Genomic DNA, 22385 nt, shown 5'->3' on the forward strand with positions numbered 1-22385 from the left:
TTCATAATTACTGGCAACCCTGATAACAATATGTAAAACATCTATAGTATGTAACCTTTACAAAAATATGTTTTTTCTATATTTCTTAAAGCTGTCACAAATTTACTACTACATTTATCCGCCTTCATTGATTGGCCATACTAACTAACCATAGTGTTTTTGGCAGACTGTGTTGCGGTGAACCAGCTGTGGAGTGAGGGGATGTGCACAAGACTGATTGACAGCGCTAAAACCCTCCTTCTGCTTCTGATTGGTTGATTCTGACTGAGTGGTTTCTGCAGTTGGTTCTCTGAGCAATAGGATAAGGCAGAGAAGGTCAGTTTTTTTTCACAGATTATCTGTCTTACTGTCATGACATGATCATAATTTTTAACAAATATGTAAAATAAACACACTTCAGCTTTAAGGAGGGCAGGGGGTCATTATGTAAAATCGACCTCTGAGCTTTACATCACATCATAATTTTGTTTCCTCATCAAAAACATGGAATGTTGCTATGATTCTGTCATGCATGTCTGAGAAATCATTTAGTCTTCCGTGGCAGCCATTTAGGATGCATAAACACTTGCTCTCATCAAGCAAGTGTTTATGCTTGCTTGGTGAGCAAGCAGCTCCTTCTCAGAGCTGCAGTGTCCTCCAAGTACTGAGCTAATCATAGCTACTTCTTAGTGCAAAGTTCCTACAAATGTTGTTAAAGGCTGAAAGGAAAAGTGTTGTCCTAAATGTTGACTTAAAAATCTTAGATTTTGCAATTTAAGCCTTGTAACTGGCTTGTGTTTCTTTAAGAAACTCCTACTACTCTTTCAGACACCCTGCTTTAACGTCATCACAATGCTTCTCATTATACAGTTTACAATCGTTCATTGGACGGAGAAGTAGTATATATGATGAGTTCAGCAGCTGCCATGGGAGTTTCAAGCATTGTTCAAACATGCATGAAAGAATCAAAGCAACTCTCCAGGTATGTTTGTTTTTTGTTCAATTAAAATAATATTTTGACATCATTAAAGCTCAAAAACGTCAATTTAATATAATAACCTCCTTTAATAGTTAAGTTTAAATTTGACTTAACTTTTACTTATCAGAAAGATTTTTTTAAACATTTTTTTTATCATTATTCAGGTCAGGAGGACCTTAATGTATGTCAGTCAATGCACAAGCAGGACCCATTTAAGCGACGTACAAAATCACCTCACTTCCGTAAATATATTACTAAGAACTATAACAACGTACATTTTATGCATCTTTTTATGTGTCGTTTTCTTTTCTTTTCCTTCCTTTTGTCTCGTAAATAATAATAATTTTAATAATTAATTTTTTGAAGTTGAAAGTGTTACCCGGTCTACTCCTGCTCCTGCAGCCTGCGTCATGCCGTGCGATGCGTGCGGTGCCTCGGCTCTGCGGATGGTGACGGAGGGGGGGGGCAGTTGGAGGATGGTGGGCCAGGGTACAGCGTCGCTCGATCGGCTCCTCTTCTAGCTAGCACACCGTCAGCTGCCTACACTCAAAGCGAGGTATTTTTTATTTTATTGTTTTTTTTTGTGCGGAGATGAGATATAACCATCTTGACAGCGGCAGCTGCTTCTTTTCTGTTATTATGAGGCGTTAATAACGGCTGTCATCGCTGGAGAAAGGAGATCTTTCTCTTCTTTCGTGAGTAAACACCGGGGCCTGTCACTTTGCTGAGCTGTCAGCCCCTGCACATACGTTTAGGTTTCAACTTAGAATGTATTTCTTAATGTCTTTACATCACATATGTTTGTGCTGTCAGAGGCAGGGTTTGTGTGATGTCTGTGCTCCCAGTTAGCTGAGTTGCAACAACCTCCTAGTAAATATGTTTGGGTTTTTTTTTCTTATACTGCCATATCTGTTAGGTTACGTCCTAGTTGGGACAACGAGTACAATGGCAGAGCCAGACGTTTGTCCTCACCTGGACTCAATAGGAGAGGTCACCAAAGAGGACCTTCTCCAGAAATCCAAGGTGGGTGTAAATTAATTTATTGGTGCAAGTCATTGGCTGTGTGTGTATCATTGTGTCATAACTAACACACACCCTTTAACGCTCTTGTACAATAAGATCTGCAGTATTTTGTTGTTGCACTTTGTTGATTGGAACCCACTCTGTTGCTGTTTTTTGTAGGGAACTTGCCAGTCATGTGGAGCAGGAGGTCCCAACTTATGGGCCTGTCTACAGGTAATTTTATGAAATTGTGTCTGTGAGCCTTGCGTAACGTTGCACTTACTGTACATTATCTTGTATTGGAAAGGCAGGTGTTTGCTCAATAAATAATGATGGTGTGATGCATTAATGTAATTGAAAAGTGCTGCTGTTTTCTGGCATAGAAGCTGAAAGGTATAAGTAATTTTGTACTTTGTGTAGCAGTGGGACAAAACAAAAATAAAATCAGAATTCGTTTTTTGTTTTTTAGAGTGACTGTTCGTACGTTGGTTGTGGCGAGTCCTACGCCGATCACAGCACTCTGCATGCACAGGTAAGAACACCTGATATATATTTCTGAAAGGGGTTTTTATGTCTGTAGCACACATGCATGCAATATTTTTTCTTCCAAACCCCAAATATGCATTACTTTATGACTGGTCTAATCCATATAATCCAGAAAAAAAATATACAGAATAAAATTTTGTATGGTTAGATTAGATTAGATTAGATTAGATTAGATAGCATTTATTGTCATTGAACAGGATTCAACGAAATTTCTATGGTGCACAAATGTGAAATGTTAAATTGTTTCACAAACCACTGAAGCGTTTTGTTTCTGGTGTTTTTCTCTAGGCTAAAAAGCACAACCTGACAGTGAACCTAACAACCTTCAGGATCTGGTGTTATGTGTGTGAGCGGGAGGTGTTTTTGGATCAGAGGCCGGCGCTGGTCCCCGTTCCGGCTGCGTCCCGCCACTGCAAAGCTGCAGAGCAGGTGCAAATTGTGGATAAAATACGGAATTACTTTGTTACTGCTCGATGCAAAAAGAAACTCGCGCATTTATTTTTTCCACAGGAAGCAGCTGCCCAGTCAGCAGGCCACCCTCTGAAAGCAGTACCGATTGCTGTTGCGGAAGAAGATGGCTCAGAATCAGAGGAGGACGAGCTTAAGCCGAGAGGTGCAAAAATTGTCTTGGCATCAACAATTCATTCATATCTTACTAATTTTCAACTAAACTTGCTAAAGTAAATATTGAAGGAAAAAAACAAACAAACATGTGTGTGTACACGTGTGTTCATAGCTAAGTTAAATAAGTTAATGGGTCTTGCCCTTGTTGGCTTTAGGCTTGACAGGAATGAAGAATATTGGAAACTCCTGCTACATGAATGCTGCCCTGCAGGCCCTGTCCAACTGGTGGGTTCACCTCCACTTGCCCAATCATCAGGGAAGAGCCCCGATTGCTTTAGAATCTTGTTTTGTATTTCTTGAGCTAAAGCGGTCCTCCAGAATTTAACGTTGCATACCTTTTGTTCTCCAGCCCTCCGCTCACCCAGTTTTTCCTGGACTGCAGCGGCTTGGTCCGGACCGACAAGAAACCGGCTCTGTGTAAGAGCTACCAGAAACTCATCTCAGAGCTCTGGCACAAGAAACGGTACAAAGCCACGTCCAACTTTCTAAACTTCTTTGTTTTTGTTTATTTAAATATTTCTCACATGCCTTCTGCACTGTTAGGCCCAGTTACGTTGTTCCGACCAGCTTGTCCCACGGCATCAAACTGGTAAACCCCATGTTTCGAGGTTATGCTCAGCAGGTGAGCACGCAGCAAGTAATTGAACTTTGATTTCTATTCCAATGCAATACTGCAAACTCTGGTTTTATTTAAGTAAAATGATTCTCAAACTCTGGATTTACGTGTTTTTATCTAAAACTATCCTAGTTCACCTACGATGAACGATCCCAAGAAGGACGATTGAGTTTAAAAAATGTGTTGTATCTTCTAGTTTCGGTTAGCAATTTAACAATTTTGGGCTTTCAAAAGAACCGTTTTTAATAATCTGTCTTTTTAAGGAAGTCATTTCTACCTTCTTCTTTCAGATGTATTTCCTGCAGCTTTAAATGCTTTTTTGCGCAAAATAGAGAAAAGAGTAAAGCAAATCAGACTACTGAGTATGAAAATTACAGATACTTACAGTTTCTGTCCTAAGAGTCCTAAATAAAATTTTTAATTTTCAGGGATTTAAAACGTTTCTTGAAACATCTCCAGTAGCTAGGGACTTACAGACACAATTAAATACAATATCGAGAGTATGATGTACTGATATTATCTCATTCAGAATAAACAGTAGAAAACAATCCGTGTGAGTTTATTTGAATTTCTAGGACAGATAAAGCAAGCAGCATGAAAGGTTGATTCTGAAGGAAGTGATGTCATGCTGCCTTCAGGGTCCCTCTGACAAAATGAGGCCAATTGTGGAAGTTGAGAAACTTTCAGAACATTTCAGATCAGCATAAACGTAATGCTTGAAATTAGTCATTTAAATATGTTTACATTACATAACCCTTAATAAAGAGCTAATGGATGGATATGTGTTCATTTAAAAACATGAAAAGATAAGAAGAAAAAAATGGAACCTTCATTGTAGTTGAAAATCACTAATAGTAAAATTTTGTTTCTTTTATGGAAATGTTTTGTACATTTCTGTCAATTATTTGCACAATTTAAAGCGAGAAGCTCTAATTTGCACAACAGGAAGAAAAATATTAAATTATGGAGCCTAATTAGATTTTCCAGGTTAGGTGTTGGTTAAATTTGGATTACTTACGACTCCCTCTTGTTCCCTGAACGCATCAGCAGCTTCACAAACCGACAGGGAGCGCTATTAGGCTACAAAAGCATTTTTGTTCTTTTGATGCATGTCAAACAAAGATGCTTTTCAGCTGAAACTAGAAGGAACAGAGAAAAGACTGTTATTGTTGTATTACAGGAGTTTATGCATAAAATTTTTCAGAGCAAATAACCATAGTGAATGGAACCAGCTTTTTTACTCTGAAATCCCAGAGTTGAGCCTGCACTTACCTTACTAAGACAAGAAATCTTACTTATATTTGACCAAAAAGTCATTATTATTATTAATAATTTTTAACGTAGTGCATTTATTTCCAATTGTGTTTCATCAATATTTGTTTTATTATTTGTTTTATTTGTGTCAGTTTTTAGTCCTTAATAGTTTTCAGAAGGAAACAATTTCTTGCTGCAGAAAGGATGTCCATGTGTTTTTTTCTAATGTCTTGCCAAAGAGCCATTTTCATAGTTTACATTTATTCTCTGCAGAAACCCAGCTTCTGCTGAGGAAGCCGCAGTCATCGTTCTAATATTCCCCTGTCTCTACAGGACACCCAGGAGTTCCTGCGCTGTCTGATGGACCAGTTGCATGAGGAGCTGAAGGAGCCGCTGACAGAGTGCAGCATGAGCGGCGAGGGGAGCGACGGGGACGAGAGGCGGGACGGAGACCGCTCCCCTTCCGAAGACGAGTTCCTGTCCTGCGACTCCGGCTCCAGCAGTGACCGGGGAGAGGGCGGGGGCCTCGGGGAGGGCGAGCTCCTCCTGCAGGACGAGTGCGATGGGTTTAGGTCCCCGTCTGCGGGAGTGGGTTCGGGGATGGTGATCTCGGAGAAGGAGAGGTTGAAGGAGAGGAGGGTGTCCGGCTCCCCCCTGCGGGGCGGCTCACAGGAGATGGACGAGGACGCAGACGTTGACACGGCAGCGGAGGACGGGGCTCCTGAGAGGGGGGAGGAAGAGCCGCCTGCGCCGACCGCAAACCCTGACGTCCAAGAGGACAACCAGAGAACTACTGCAGGGCAGGTGCAAGTCCAGAGCAACAACACCTCAGGTAGCAGCCAGGATTTTAATTTTTTATTATTCACGTTGAGTCATGTCCAAAAATAGTTATTTTTGGCCTCCGTGTTGCTGTTTAAGAGCCAGACAACGAAGCATCAATGACCCAGCCGCAGTCCACCCCCTGCAGTCCTGTCCGAACCCTGCAGGAGCTTCATCCCAAGCTGTCGTCCAGTCCGCCACGCTCCAGCCCACTCCGTTCCGCAGGACCGGCCTACTCCTTCAAGAAAGGTGAAAACAACTCAGAGATTTTAGAACTGAGGGCTTTTGTTGCGACATTTAATGGGTTTGATTTGGGGGGATATTTCACAGTAATGGTGTCCAAACCTTTTGAGCTGGGGGCCAAAAAGTTTGGAAAATTTAAACTACTGTTCGGCCACAAAATTCATGAAATGAAAAATACACAAATATTTTGATTTTTTTGTTTTGTTTTAACTGCTCAAGAATAAGCAATTTTTTTTCTAAAATCTTTGTATCATTAAAGATCTAAAACATAAAAAGAGCTTCGGTCTGCAGCCACATTTTTTATACCATTCTTGATACCAGTTAGGGGCAGAACAGAATCATTTCAGGGGCTACAAATGGTCCCCAGGCCACACTTTGAACACCCCTGAAATTCCTCATTCATTAAGCACATGAAAACTGGGGACCATTTTCTGTTAAGACACCTGTCAACCAACAGCATGTATTAAAATAACATGAGTTTAAACTGGTGAAAGTTTGCGATTTAATCATGTCTGAGCATCTACAGAAATTTTTGTGCCCATTTAGTCAGCTAAATACATAAATAGTTTAGATGTTTTTTTTTTTTACTTCTAGGTCTTTATCTTTGATTGGCACAAAGTACTGAGGACTGCTGTGTTTCAGGTTGCTTTCGCAGTGAAGCCTGTTCTTTAAATTAGTTGCTGCTATGGTTCTTTACGCAGCTCAGCTGCTGCTCACCTCCAGGAAGAAGAAGCAGTCTCACTATCGCAGCGTCATCTCAGACATCTTCGACGGCTCCATCCTCTCCCTTGTGCAGTGCCTGACCTGTGACAGGGTGAGAAGTGCAGCATTTCAACACCAGGGGGGGCTAATCACACATGTTCCAAATGTGTTCAAAAGTTAAAATGGTTCAAATAAGGCCCGTGTTTAATGGTTAGTCACATTCAGTGCCTTGCAGGATGATTCATGCTCCTAGAACTTGTCCTGTTTTTTTATTTTTTCAGATTACAAGCAGAAGCTTTGATGCATTTTATTGGGATTTTATGTGACAGACTAACACAAAGTGGTTCATAATTCTGAAGTGGAAGGAAAATAATACACATTAAAAAAATTTTTTTGGGGGTTTTACAACTAAAGTCTAAAAAGGTAAAGGTGGGTTTTTGTGCAGGCCCCAGTCTAAGTCCTATGTAGAACCACCGTTTGCTGCAGCCACAGTTCCTTTGTGCTACGTTTTCAGCAGCTTTACAAATCTGGAGTTACATTTTTTTGCCTCTTCTTGCAAAATGGTTCGATCTCAGACAGACTGGATGAAATGTAATTCTACATGTGAATATGCTTTGATCTAAGTACATACACTGTAGCTCTGGCTGTATGTTTAGAGTTGTTTTCCTGTTGGATCAATATCCTGGGTTTCTGACTTTTTAAAATACTCCTGATCTTTGCTGTTGGTGTGTTGATTGATCATCTAATCCTGTTCATTCACTACTGTTCTCTAGCAAAAATCTAAGGCCCTCACAGAAGACCTAGGTTGACATTTGGTTGCATTGGATTTTATTTAGGAGTGTTTGGTTAAAGAAGGGATGAACACAAATACACACTTTTTCTTCTATTTTACAACAAGGCATTAACTGTACTAGTAGGTCACATACAATCCCAGGTAGATGCATAGAAGACTGGTTGTTACATTTATAAATCAGAAGAAGTTCATGGATTGAGAATAAGTGATTCTTTACAATTTAATGCTGTTACTTGTAAGTGTGGGAATTTGAATGATTATTTACATGCCAAATCACTTTTATTTCAGAGTGTAGTGTAATGTGTCAGTGTCTGAATGCTTCCAGGTGTCCACCACAGTAGAGACCTTCCAGGACCTCTCGCTCCCCATCCCTGGGAAGGAGGACCTGGCCAAGCTCCACTCGTCCATCCACCAGAACCTGCCGGTAAAGACTGGCGTGTGTCCCGACACCTACGGCTCGCAGGGCTGGATCTCCTACATCATGGACTCCATACGCCGGTCAGCAAATCACACCGAGTCATTATTTAAGTAGGGTGGGTGGAGAGGGGGGGAATGGAAATGCTTTGGGCGGTGAAGGCACAGGATTTTATTTTGACTAGTTCAGATTCTTTATCTGGGTGAAGATTGGAGAAATTTACCTGCGGGTGATATTTTCTGCAGACTGCAGGCAAGCCGCGTCTTGACTCGTCATGTTCATTTCCATACTTCGCTATGAAAATAGGTTGCCAAAAATCAGCCGTTGCAGATTCCAGGGAAATGAACTCTGGCTGCTGCGTCAAAGGAAGATGCGATAACGGGGTTTTTGTAAGTAAAATGCATGTGAGAGCACGCAGCTGGTAGTAGGCCGAAGCAGCGGCACAGGAAACAAAACCCAAAAGATGCTTAGTTAGCTTCTTTGGAATTTGTACAATGAGATCGACCCACGGTGCCTTTATGCTGCCTCTGTCTGTCAGGTTCCATCATAGCAAGATCCTGCAATTAGCCGTAATTGTTTTACACTTTGAGAGAAGATGTGGAGTGAAAATGGAAAAAGCTTCCGAGATTCGACAACCCACTGTGGGCGCTGACAGCGGGAGAGACATTCAGAAGGCCTGAAAGTTGCTTTTGAGCGTGATAAACACTTACTAGCTTGTTTGTCACTTTGCTCTGGCAACATGACGTAAAATTAGAAGTGAGTGTCGCACAGCATTTTATTTATAAAAACGATAAGGCGTTTCCTTTTATCCTGAAGCGATATGTGACCTGAGGCAGAGGAGACATTTTTCTTACTAAATGAAGGGAAACATGTTGGATTAGCAGAGGGAGGAGTAGGCGGCGTAGCATCAGAGGGAACCTGTCTTTGCAAAGCCATGTGCGTTACGTCACTGTTGTAAACGTGCAATTGAGAAATAGAAGCTTCTGGAAATCGCCCTGCTGGAGCCTCACTGGGGAAATTCAGGTGGATCTACAGCAAAGTGACAGAATTACTAAAGTGTATTTGTGAGCTTTGGTGTTTAGGTAGAAGTAGACTGGATTTCAGCACAGCTAGAAGATGCACTGTGTGAAGTTGTGATATTCAGCCTTGTATGCTGATATGAATATTGAGATATTGCAATGATATTTTATTGAAAAGTTAAAGGGATGGTGTATTTCCTCTGTATGTGACTGTGTATTGCTATTGCTACATAAGTCTTACCTAAGGTGAAACACCGAGTCAATCAAGAATGAATCCAAATTCATTTTTATTATTATTTTATTAAGAAATTAAGCAGAGAATATGGCATTGACTCCCCTGGCTAGTCCAGGGAAGTGAAGAAAACTTTTAATATCCACCAGCCCTCTTACAAAGATTGGGACTATCCCCCCCAGTTTCAGTTTACTTCACAACTCAGGTATTTGCACCTGCAGACTGTGACCCTGGATGGTTCAAACCCAGTTCAGAAATACCCTTTATTATGTGTTTCCATCGAGCTGCCTTCAACATGAAGGGTGCTGTATAGCTAAAATTGATTGCTTGATCAATTGATTGAAATAAAACAAAGTTTGACATAACAGTACTAAAATTCAAAGTTGTGGGGAGAAATCCAGCGGAAGGAAAGTTGAATTATTATGGAGTTAAAGCTAGCAGGAAGACATTTATCTCGATGAGCATTGAGTAAATTTAGATTTAGAAGTTTTAACGTTCTGACCTAAATCCAATTGAGAATCTGTGACAAGACTTGAAAATTGCTGTTCCCGGTTGCTCTCCATGCAGTTTGTCGTAGCTTACTAGACAAATGGGCAAAAATGTCAGTCCGAAAATGTGCGAAGCTTCTACAAATAGCTCCAAAGGCTAGGAGCTGTAATTGCATTAAATAGTGAATCTACAAATTATACAGAGGCTTAGTAAGCTGGAAGGGATGAGTGCAAATGGACAGTGGTACCCTTTTCAGATTTTTCTTTGTAAAAACATTTCATAACCACATGTCTTGTTCCTTCTGCTTCACGTTGGTCTATCATCTGATACTATAAAACCTACGATAAAACTTATCAGAAATTTGTGTTTTTAGCATGAGAAAACATAAAAAGTCCTGTGGTTTGAATACTTTTCCAAGGCCCTTTATGCTTCAGATGATACATCATCTTTTGGTGTTGCTCTTTTGAATAGATTTGTGGTGTCCTGCATCCCCACCTGGTTTTGGGGTCCCATGGTAACACTCGAGGACTGCCTCGCTGCCTTCTTTGCTGCTGATGAGCTCAAAGGTAGTGAAATTTCCTGCACTGATGTGTTATAGTTTTTAAATGTTAGTTATACATTTTAGTCTGTGTTTTGTTTTGTTTTTTTTTTTTTTTACAGGAGATAACATGTACAGCTGTGAGAGATGTAAAAAGTAAGTATATACTTCAAGTTGAATCTTCCTCATTAGACTTTCAAATGCATTTACCTTCGTTTGTTTTTTTTATATTTTTTTTTGCTGCAGATTGCGAAACGGTGTCAAATACTGCAAAGTGCTGAAACTTCCAGAGGTGATAGGTTTTTTGTTTGTTTTTTTTTGCTTTTGATAAGAGGTTTGGTCTTGAGTTGCATAAAGTTCACCTGCAAGTTTTGTGTTTATCTTGCAGATCCTTTGCATTCACCTGAAACGTTTTCGTCACGAAGTCATGTATTCGTTCAAGATCAGCAGCCACGTGTCCTTCCCCCTGGAGGGCCTCGACATGCAACCCTTCCTGGCCAAAGAGAGCCCGTCTCAAGTTACCACTTACGATCTGCTGTCAGTCATTTGCCACCATGGCACCGCAGGAAGTACGACAGAGCTTTGTTTCCCGTAGATAAGAGAAATCCATATTTGCTTTGATTTGAAAAGTGTTCCCACGTCCTTTCATACACTTTTTTTTTTTTGACGCAGGTGGGCATTATATAGCTTACTGTCAGAATGTGATCAACGGCCAGTGGTACGAGTTTGATGATCAGTATGTGACAGAGGTCCATGAGACGGTGGTGCAGAATGCCGAGGCCTATGTGCTGTTTTACCGGTGGGTTCAAGGCTGAGTTTACACCGACTGTCTTTTTAAAAAAAAATTTTAAACATTTTTAATGACTGTCTGGGTTTTTCATGGCTTAACACAGGAAAAGCAGCGAGGAGTCGGTGCGAGAGAGGCAGAAGGTGGTGGCTCTGGCCAACATGAAGGAGCCCAGCCTGCTGCAGTTTTACATCTCCAGAGAATGGCTGAACAAGTTCAACACCTTCGCCGAGCCCGGCCCCATCAGCAATCACACCTTTCTTTGTCAGCACGGAGGTGTGTGACCATTGTGTTTTCTCCTTTCTGAGGTCGGAATGGCGTACCCTATAGCAAAGAGAGCATACTCAAAGTTTTCTTTTATGTGGAGGTCAGAGATTTCCACAGTTTTGGCGCACTGCTTGCGGAAACGATTGCATGAAGCGAGATTGTAGAGGATGACTTAGACCAGGGGTGTCCAAAGTCGGTCCTGGAGGGCCGCCATCCTGTGTGTTTTAGTTCTCTCCCTGGTTTAACGCACCTGGATCCAATGATGGCTCATTAGAGGCCTTAGGAGAACATTGATAAGCTGAGAAGGTTGTTACTACAACCAGGGAGAGAACAAAAACATGCAGGATGCCGGCCCTTGAGGACCGACTTTGGACACGCCTGACTTAGACGTTTCAGATGAGAACTTTTAGGGAAGTGAAAAAAAACAACAAAGAACAACAACTCTCATTTGGCTAATTCAACAAAAATTATGAAGGTCCAGGACACGTTGGAGAGACTGTTTCCCCGGCTGGCCTGGGAAGGCGTTCCAAGAACTGGAACATGTGGCTGGGGAGAGGGAAGTCTGGGCCTCCCTTCTTAAACTGCTACCCTCTCGACCTGACCCTGGATAAGCGGAAGAAAATGGATGGATGGATGGATGAAATATTTTCAAGCGCTGTTACCCAAAAACATGAACAAAGCAACAGTTTTCATATTATTTTGGTGCTGCTATTAAAAGGAAATCACTATGTTAACTTTTAATACTTAGGTTCTTCAACTTGCTTATGCACACACAGAAAGGTTCATTCTTTACAGGTTTATCACATAATGAGGCACCATTTTACTACTATAAAAAATGATTTTATGGATTTTATGCACTATTGATCATAGAGCTTTACTGTCTTAACTAAAAAATTATCAGCAAGTGGGGTGGCAAGCCACTTAAATCTAAATGTACCCAAATTAGCCAGCAATAATATCAACATTTTTAACAATAGAGATAAAAATCCCCGCCTATATTATGGTATTATTTTAAACCAAAATGATACAGTTGACCAAGTTAACAAGTAAACATAAGCAGAGCCAGCTTGTAACCTTTGATAAAACATTTGTCAATTTAAAGAAGGAAATGTAAGAAAATGTAGGACTTGCGCAACTCAAATGCTCAACTTTTTTGTGTAATGTAAAAATTAAAATCAAAAATAACAATTCTGGTCTACAGTAAAAAATATATTTTCTAGCCATTAACAGATAACCATACTTTCAGCTTGGGAACAGACAGCACGCAGTGTTCCAGGGAACTCACTAATTATTTACAACATGCACTTTAAACATCATTGAAGAGCTGAGAAATCCAACAAGTCCCAATTAGTACTACATGCATTACATTAGAAAAAGAAGCCATGGGACTCTTCTACAACTGTATGGAAATTACTTCCTTTTTTTTTTTATTTCTGATTTACTTTTTCTCTTTTCTGCAGCCTTTTTGAACAGTTTCCTCTCTTCACAGGGATCCCGCCTAATAAGTACCAGTACATTGATGATCTGGTAGTGATAGTTCCTCAGAATGTGTGGGAATATCTTTACAACAGGTAAACAATAATTATTGTTAATAAATTTCACTCAAGGAAATGAATTCTAATCCAGATGGAGCCCCTTTACTGCCTTCTGAAGTAGTATAGAGAAACAGGCAGGATTAGTAATTAAAAGTTCCTTAAAGCAGAGTGTAAATTAAATCCACCTTGACCTATTTTTTTAGTGTGTGATTTTGCTGATTGTATTTTTTTTATTTTTATTTTTTACATTAGATTAATTAAAATTTTTTTGATAGAGATCAGTGATCATCCTTATCTCTCCACTAACCTTTCACTGCGTATTTGCGTCACTGTGTTCAGTTTTGGAGGCGGCCCCGCAGTCAACCACCTGTACATGTGTGCCATCTGCCAGGTGGAGATCGAAGCTCTGGCCAGGCGCAGGAAAACCGAAATAGACACCTTCATTAAGGTTAACTCTGCTTTTCTGAAAGACTTCATCCTTTTTTCTTTTTTTTAATGTTATTGTTAGGGCTGAACGATTAATCGTGATGGAAGGATTATTGACATAATCATCAACTAATTTAGTAATCAATTAATCACTAACTGGAGAACAGCGTACTCTGTCGGAATTAAGCCAAAACTGTGCTGTCCAAACTGTTTAATTCAATAGATTTATTTCTAATATTTTATTAAAAAAGCTTAAATGAAAAACTAGCAAAATGTGGCTATTATTTTCTAGTTGTCAGAATAATAGCTATAGCTAAAGTAATCGTTAATTTCAGGCCTAATTATTATTAATCCTACTTGCTACATTTGGGACTTTTCCGTAATTTATGTTTTGCCTGTAGCTGAACAAGGAGTTCCAGGCTGAGGAGGCTCCGTCAGTGATCCTGTGTATCAGCATGCAGTGGTTCAGAGAGTGGGAGAGCTTTGTGAAGGGCAAAGACAACGGTACAAACCACTCACATACACATGTACACCCATGGATGCTGCTTACTTAAAAAAACAAAACAAAAAACGCATATTGCTTGTTTTGCCAGAGCCACCTGGTCCCATTGACAACAGTAAAATTGGTGTTATGAAAGGAGGACACATACAGCTGAAGCAAGGTAAACTTTTCTTCGCTAACTAAGATGTGAAGCCTGCAACAGTACACAGAGATGATTATTTTTTTCATCTCAGGTGCAGATTATGGACAGATCTCCGAGGAGACATGGCAGTATTTGTTGGGGATATACGGTGGGGGTCCTGAGATCGCGGTGAGACAAACGGTGGTCCCAGCTGACCCCGACAGCCTTCATGGAGAGAGGAAGATCGAAGCAGAGACGAGAGCACTTTGAGAGTCACGCAGGTGAAAATCCGGCTTTATAAATTCTACTATATTTTCTAAATATTTCTACTTGCCGCACTAGTTTAACTTCGGTTGAACGTTATCCTCAGTATGTAACACTAGAAAATGAACAGTAGATGTGCAGAGCTGAAACTAGATACAGACTGCGAGAGGCTGGAAATAAGCCGAATGTGGATATAGAAACAATAATTTTTTTTTAATTGAAGAAAAAAATTGTAGACCATTCATCACATTGCTTTGACTTCACTCTTATGCATTCCTTTTTGGTGGGCTAACGCCCTCCAAAAATACACAGATATTTGTGTTTGTTGCTTGAAAAACATATTAAATAAATTCAAGGGATGTAAATTAAGCTTGGACTCCCTTTGTTTTTGCTTTTTCATACTTGTTATTCTCAATTTATTTGTCCTTACAGGTCTGATTTCCACTTTCCACTTCTGCCCTCATATGAAGTTGAGGAATTTGCACGTTGGCGAAGAAGCATTACGAGCTCTTTGTAAATGTAGCGACGTCTTATTTTGAAGCTGCAAGGGGTCAAAACGAGACCTAAACATCACCGATTTTATTCATCGGACAGCTCTGAAGCTCTGTGTTTGTGTCACACCTCTGCAGCTGTTTTCGGTAGCCGTAGGCATCTCTGTGGCCGCTGTAGTGTCTAGACGTCATGTGCTGCTTCCAAACCGGCCGTGGCAGGCGAACGGCACCTGGCGTCACAAGCCAGAACGGTGCAGTGAACGTTGCCGATACGTGAGAGGAGGGCTCCTCTTTCACACTAGAAGCAATTAAGATGCATTACCAAGCTTTCCGTTGTTTAGCTGTTTACTAGTTACATAGCAACAAGCAGACAGAAGTGACAGGTCTCAAGTGAATGAAACGTCTGCACCTCCAACGTCAGCGTGCGCCAAGCCCTCAGGAATGGAAACCTGTTCCTTTCTGTTTGTTTTGTTGTTGTTGTTGTTGTTTTTTGGGCCATGGGAATGGCCGGAGCAGGTTTGTTTATAACTGCAAAACATGCATGTGGTGTGGGTTGTGCACAATCACTTCTGGGCTCAAACTGCATGCAGCTGTAAGTTTTTGCTGACTGAGAAGCTCAGTTGTTTTGCTTAAACGATCCGTTTACATGCTCAGAAATACTCGCAAGAAGACCTTGCTTTTGTATAGTCAGTGTAAGCTCTGTCAGCAAACAGCCATAGGCATGTATAGATGTGAATGTTAACATTTCACTAGTCAAAGTAGATAAGCAGGAGGGATGCATACGTATCTGAAGTGATAAAGAGAATCTTGTGCAATAGATTTGTGATTTTACAAGATCAGTCTAAACGTCTTCAGACTTTATCAAGTGCTACTTGAGATGCATTTAGTTAAAAATAATCATATATATTAAGCAAAACAGAATATAGAGATAAATGCCATTTAGATAAAAGGGGTTACTGCTGTCAAACGTTTGATGAACTTTTTTTTTTTTAATCTGTAACTTCTTATCCTTGCTTGGCAGGAGTTTGAAGATTCCATATCTATCACGCTATGTTGATGTTTTCTCCCAGGAAGAATTTGTGTCTCATCACGTTTGAGATTTGAAATATGAAGTCATACATGTTTAGAATATATTACAAATTTTATTACAAATTTAGCCACAAAACTTAAAATACAAATTTAAGCTGTTCACATGTTAGGGAACACACATTTATAGAAGTTCCCCAAAATTTTGTGACACAGTCATCTACAGTATACTCGATTTTTCCATTTTTTTGCAACTATGAGACATCTTGTATCTCATATTTATTTTTCCATTTTTTTATTTTTAAGAGTACAGCTTTGTTTGGTGTGTGATGTTTGAATTCTCAGCAATCACCCACCAGCTGATAAATTGCTGCCTCTTGTTAATTCCTTAAGTCTGAAGAAAATTTGGTTATATTGTAAAACAGAAAAGACTTTTTTCCAGAGACAACAGCTGGTATGACTAAGTTATGCTAGTTACTTTAAGCTGTTGTTACAGCTGGCTTAGCAGTTTTTTAGTTAGCTAGCACCCTGTAACAAACCTGTAGTAGTTCTAAAGCTCACAAAATAAAATTGTAAACCTTTTGCTTATTTTTTTTTTTTTTTTTTTACAAAAGAAGTTGTATGCAAACTCAATAAATAAAAAAAGGGTACATGCTTTGCTAGGCATACTAACATTCCAGACTTTTGACGGCAGTTTCAAAATGGATTTGCTTTTTGGTTACAGTCTTCAAAATAAAATAAAAAAACACCAGACTTCTGTAGCAGGGTTGACTTCTTGGATACAATCTGATAAATACTCTGCTGGCATTTAGACGTGTTAAAACAAGAGAGTTCACCTAGATAACTCTTCAGACAAGGCATTGAAATACAAGCATAACTTACTGTCATAAAATCTATTTATTGTACATACAATGTTTTCCATATACAGCTTGTAGATGTATTTGTATGTGAGCAGCGCAGATGTAACTCCTAATGATTAAGGCTAAAAGATCACTTAGAATAAATAAGGAAAATTGAATTTATTCACTTTTAGTTTAATGTTTTTAAATATGCTTTTTATTATTCCCACCAGTTATTTATTTATTTTTTTGAAGGTGTGTTCTATTTGAATTGGCAAGTTTCATTTTCTACAAAAATGTGATTTGTATAATGCTTTCCCACAACAAAAAGTATTTCCCCTCCTGTTTTCTGACCCTTTGTTCATGGATGTTTTCCATGGATAGCAGCCCAAAAATGTCTTCAGAAAAAAAAAAGAGCTTGGGTCCATGACAAAAAAAGTAAATAAGTTTTTATAGAAATCATTTCATTTCATTTCACCGGTGGCTTATAAAACAGAGAACTTTACTATGTCTATTTAACATTTTAGCTCACAGAGAGCCATGTCTCTGTTTTGTTGTTAAATTATGAATCAGTTTTCAAAGAAAAAAAATGTCTCTAATGTTGTCTATTTTATTTATTGAACTAGTTTCTCTTTTCATACAGTTCCAGATTTTATGTACAGGAGATGTTAATACTGTGGCAGTATGTTTTCTATAGGTGTGGGGAAGAATGTGCAATCAAACAAACAAAAAACAACTACAGTGCAATCGTAGCTGTATCGTAGAGATGCTAGGACGAATAAATGACACCCGTAGCTTGAACAGCTGAGAGTTCAAACAGCCAGCCGATGTAACTTGTTATAATGCAGTGTTAGGGAATGTCTTGTGGTAATTATTACAATAACCCCACCCTGTAAGTGCATCCACTCATGTTACGGCACGTATATGCATGTAAGACTTCAATCTACTGGAAAAAAACAAGCATTGCTGTGGTTGGAAAGTATTCATAGGTGTCACGGCACACAGCGGGATTTCATGGGGTCATGTTTCCCAGTCGTGGCTCTTGTTGTAATGGCTATGGTGATCCTACCAAAGTCAAAAGGGATGTTTAAATGTCTGTATAACTGATGTAATTATTATGACTGGTTTAATGATTAAAATTCCCTGCTTTTGGATTGGATTTTTTTTTTTCTTCCTTTTTTGTACTGAGGCAGGCGGGGTTAAATGTAAAACACGTGCTGTCAAGTTGCTGTTGGATAAATGTTTTAAAGATCAATGTGTCATTTTATGTGAGATGGTGGCTGAGTGGTGACATGACTACTTTTTACCCCGTAGTCAAAACCGAAGGGTAGAGTTATGCGTGGTTCACCAAACCCAGGCGTCACAGCACACTGGCCACCCAAGACAAAATCAGAGGTTGCAACTTCAAAAACTCCAGTGTGAGTTCATAAGGCATGTATTTATTTAGCAATTTCTCCAGTCAGAAGGAAGAAAACTGGAGAAATGTTTTCTGAAAGCAGTAGCTTAGAGGCTAGTACACTACCCATGGTTTAAAAGCACTTTGTGGTCAGTGTCTAATGAACACTTGTAACGAAAATTGTAATTCAAAAATGTAAAATTCTGCTTAATTTCTGACTACCATTGTTAGTCACAGAATGCTTGATATTTGAAGGACTGCCACATCTTATGTTATGCCAACGACACCATCTATCACAATGCTTGAACTTCAGGAGTTTCTCTCCAATTTTGTTTTCTCACAACATCATGTTTGGTTTTAAATTATTACTTGAAGCTAAAGCGAATGTCCATGTGGTGAATGGAAAGGAAATCAAACAAATGAGATGAAATGCCTTGTCCTGTTCATACCTGTTGAAACCAAGATTTCAAACCTTTCATGATCTGTTTTCTTTTTCAAACAATAGAGAGCTCTACTATCCCATACTGTGTTGTGTTTTTCAATCTCTCTGTTTTTAACTCCTCACATTGATGCAGTGTCTTTGAAGAATTTGAGATTTAAGGAATCTGTGTTGGAACAAAGGTTCTCTATAAATTTAGCCTATGAAAAAGAAAAAAAAGAAAAAATCTTTACAGTAACTTCTCTGCTGCAAAATTCTGACTGGCACAGAATATGCCCAGGTTAATTTTAGAAATACAGCAGGCGTTAAGTGAGGGGCTGTGATGTCATCTCGAGCCCCATGCGTATGCCGAGCTGCATCGAGCTCAGACAGAGACAGACTGAAGAGCAAACACGCCGGGCTGCTGAGCGGATCCTGCGCACTGATGACACAATCGGCACATCTTCAGGTAAGATCCAGTTTTTGAAAACTGATTTTTAGGTGCTGTGTTCATACACGCACACCACTGCAGCTTCATGTTTCCACATCTCTTGCAGGTGTCTTAATGTGTCTGACCAAGAATGCAGTCATAGCTTTGTCAGCATTTAAAAATGAGTGACTGACACGGATCCCAATAATGCAGGGATTCCATGTATGACTCAGCAGACATATTCATGAATAATTCAACGTCCAGCATTGTAAACAGTGCCAGTTCAGGACAGCAGAGGAGGCACTTCCCTCCATCTGTTCACCGAGACAGGATGGGTGTGGCATGATGCAGCCCACCTTTGTCCTCTTTGTCCTCAGGGGGATTTTAGGTCCTACCTGGGACATAATTTTTGCTTTTCTCAGAGTCGGACATTAACTGAGGTCTCTCCGTAGGAAGATTTGCTCCACAAGAAGAAAAGTACAACAAATTCACAGTCACAGCATTTTATTTGTATTGAAAATGAATGTTATCTTTAAGCTACTTTTACAATAAGACTAATTTGGGGATCATTTTGTTTTGGATGTTAGAAAAAATGCAGGATTTTGGCTATGTTCACACACATATTTTTAATATTTCTGATTATGAACACAAGAGTTATTATGCCATCTTTCTTCAGTGTTTTTACCTTTCTTAGGTGCAATGCTGCATTTATTTTAGGAAATTGATCAAGTCAAAAAATGTTTTAACTACCAAGTTTCACAATTAGCTAAGAGTAAGTCTGAAATAGTACAAAATGCCATTTCAGGAGCTTTATTTTAGCTTCTCATCTCCAAAACTTGTTTTCATGATGTGTGACTAGGATTATTGCTCTGTTGAAAAGCCAAATGTCTCCAAGTCTCACAAACTGTTATATTTTTTTTAAAAAAGGAGATTTGTTTAGATATTTAAAACCAAAGAACCACCAAGCCTCAAGTCTGCCATTAGCTGGCAGATGTTTGAACATCATTCTCATCGCCTAAGTATTACAGTATACTGCAGCATGCTACAGTATTGACATGAACTGAAGAGGTGCAGATTTAAAAGTAAAACTCTGCTCTGATAGGAACACCTTCAAGCCTGAAAATTGCAGCTGTCCACATGTAGAAGCCTCCAGCATAAATGTTTTATTTTTAGACAGGATAAGATTGAGCTTATTGCTCACATTGACATGAGTCAATTCCCGTCAATGTGAGACAAACTGGTAAGCATGGTGATGGTAGCATCATGCTCTTGATTGTTTTTCACTGCCAGTAGTGTTTGTGTATTGCAGAAAGTGAAAAAAAAGCAGAAATGGAGGACTACTTCTTAAATCTTCAATTAAACTTCAAACATGAGATAGACATTTAGAACTATTGACAGTCATTCAAACTACATATCAAATAGGCTGTAAAAAAACCCACTTACCTTTTCTAACAAATCCACATGTTGCAAGTTAATGTAATGCATAATCATTCCAACCTGAAAAAAGGAACAGTGAAACAAATGTCTTATGTTGTTTGTGCTTACTTTGCCGTCTACTGTGTCCAGAGCTGCTGCTTACTGACCTCACTTCTGTTTCCTTTTCCTCAGGCGTCTGTTTTAACTTTGCTGACAGGCTTCTTCCATCAAGCAGAGGAGACTGACGAACACCAGACAGGAAACAATTCATACATGAAGCCTCCATTATGCCCTGAAAGTCTGGTGGTTTTGAGAACAGAGAAAAGGAGCGACACAACAGCAGCGCTTCATTTCTTTTAAAGCGAAAAACGATTTTCTTGGACGGCTGGTGCTTGGTTCCTCTTTACCTCCCTAAGCTTGCTCAGAAGGGTATTTCTCTCTCTCTCTCTCTCTGTTTTATTTTTTGCAAAAGTGTTCTGTGTAAATATTTGCAGACCATGTTTGGGAGCTGTGAGAGACAGAGGACACCAGCCAAGTTTAAGCTGTGACCTTTCGGTTTGATGGTGAAGGGCCAGCTTTTTGATTTCTGTCAGCAGATAAGTCAAGTTGACGCTGCTGTGTTCACTATCTGAAACGTTGTGATGGAACTTCATTTTCCTCCTCAGAAGGTTATTTCCTGCCTATAAAAGAGAGAAAGTGAGAGACAAACACTTGCAGGCATTGCAAGTGAACTGAGTTAGCTTCCCTTGCACATACGTATCTTAAAAGTGTGTTTTAACTCTAAAGCATGAACGTGAAGACTTAAGATATTTATAGTCAAAACCTTTTTTTATATATATATATACCAATTGGGTATTTTGTAATATTATGTAATAAATGTGTGTCAAAATAATCTTTTTTTTAACATTTTAGGACTTATGATGACATTGTCTTAAAATAAAAATAAGCTAAATAGCTCATGTACATGTATCTTATGAGTGAGTCAAAAGTACCATCAACTCTGTAATATTCCTTCCTGCCATTCATGTCACTTCCTGACCCTGGCTGAGTCTGTAATGTGACCTGTGTTAGTTGTACACCTGCATCGTCTGTTTACACACACCATGGGCTGCGTCGTGTGTTCCCAGTTGGTCGATATGTGGACCGTGAGGGCCTGGGGGACGGGCCGCAGGGCCGTGGACCTCACCTCCTGCCCGCGGATGCTCAACGGAGGCTACCACCAAGTGACCGGCCTCCACTACATGTCGTCCTTCTCGGACGCCGAGGACTGCGGCGATGACAGCAGCTCGGCAAGCTCGCTCACGCTGGACTGGCAGCTTCAGGGAGCTGATGGTTGAGGTTCCTCCAGGAATTTAATGTCATGATCTGAAATGTGGTGTATTTATAGTGAAAACGAAGGAAGATGTTTTTATTTATTTATTTTTTCTTAATTTGCAACATCTTTATTAATGATATTCAAATATTTTACTTTAACTTACGTCAAATGAATTAACATTAATGGTTTGGAGTCAAATGTAATCTGTTAAGGGAGCAAGTAGCCTTTCCAACCTTGACGAACCGGAGCTCATCATGAATGATGAAGCATTAAAATGCTAGGAGACAGATACAAATTGATGGTCAGCAACTATCAGGAGGGCCGAGCAGCAAATAAATGGATATTGAGAAGAGAATCCATAATTTTCTACGTGCCATCTTTTATTAAAACATGAATAAAAACATTTTGTATCTACCCCTTTGTATCTATTTTTTCATTGACTGTCTCATGTCCTTAAAAAAAACAAAAACATCTTTGGTTCTTAAAAGTATAAGTCTGTGCAATGCTTGGTGCGTGAGAAAGCATTTTATCAGCCATCAGTTAATGTTACACCAGCTGATAGTGGTATGCACATGTGCATCAATATGCTTGCTCTTGTCAGATTTGCTTTAGTATTGAGTGCATTTGCTACTTTCATGGGAAAACCCCCCAATACTTTCTGTTTCCAGATCTGAGTTTTCCTTGGCTCTTGGAAAGCTTCTTGAATTATTCTATTGACTGTCAGGAATCGTATGAGGATTTCATTGCTGGTGATTGGTGAAAAAAATGTGCTGTCCATCTCTGGATTAGGACTTAATTCACTGGAAGATATAGAGCTACAGTTATATTTTTGCTGCAGCAAAACCTTTTTTTTCCATATATATTTATATAAGATCCCATTCACACTCACTGCAGAACACGCC

General features: G+C 39.5%; 1 protein-coding gene and 1 long non-coding RNA gene across 4 annotated transcripts; both read left to right on the forward strand.

The window, feature by feature from the left end:
* Positions 1 to 1281: 1281 nt before the first annotated feature.
* usp20 (ubiquitin specific peptidase 20) lies at positions 1282 to 17663 on the forward strand. 3 transcript variants are annotated; one of them, XM_028024776.1, is made up of 26 exons: positions 1282 to 1514; positions 1603 to 1653; positions 1875 to 1981; positions 2141 to 2194; positions 2430 to 2492; positions 2795 to 2935; positions 3017 to 3119; positions 3286 to 3355; positions 3480 to 3593; positions 3674 to 3767; positions 5334 to 5832; positions 5919 to 6068; positions 6764 to 6876; positions 7883 to 8055; positions 10184 to 10278; positions 10373 to 10406; positions 10497 to 10542; positions 10639 to 10819; positions 10923 to 11049; positions 11144 to 11313; positions 12794 to 12875; positions 13179 to 13287; positions 13667 to 13769; positions 13859 to 13927; positions 14001 to 14169; positions 14585 to 17663. In XM_028024776.1, the coding sequence occupies exons 3-25, from the start codon at positions 1904 to 1906 to the stop codon at positions 14156 to 14158; spliced, it is 2826 nt and encodes a 941-aa protein (XP_027880577.1). In that variant the 5' UTR covers positions 1282 to 1514; positions 1603 to 1653; positions 1875 to 1903; the 3' UTR covers positions 14159 to 14169; positions 14585 to 17663. The 3 variants fall into 3 exon arrangements, with proteins under 3 accessions (XP_027880577.1, XP_027880578.1, XP_027880579.1); XM_028024777.1 differs by lacking the exon at positions 1603 to 1653; XM_028024778.1 differs by having other exon boundaries at positions 1283 to 1653; positions 3674 to 3752.
* A 1009-nt stretch (positions 17664 to 18672) lies between these two features.
* Positions 18673 to 21897, forward strand: LOC114149170 (uncharacterized). Its single transcript, XR_003596447.1, has 3 exons — positions 18673 to 18791; positions 20361 to 20597; positions 21296 to 21897. It is a non-coding gene; the product is annotated as an uncharacterized LOC114149170 (long non-coding RNA).
* Positions 21898 to 22385: the final 488 nt, after the last annotated feature.

Source organism: Xiphophorus couchianus, chromosome 8, assembly GCF_001444195.1.
Source record: "Xiphophorus couchianus chromosome 8, X_couchianus-1.0, whole genome shotgun sequence".
NCBI lineage: Eukaryota > Metazoa > Chordata > Actinopteri > Cyprinodontiformes > Poeciliidae > Xiphophorus > Xiphophorus couchianus.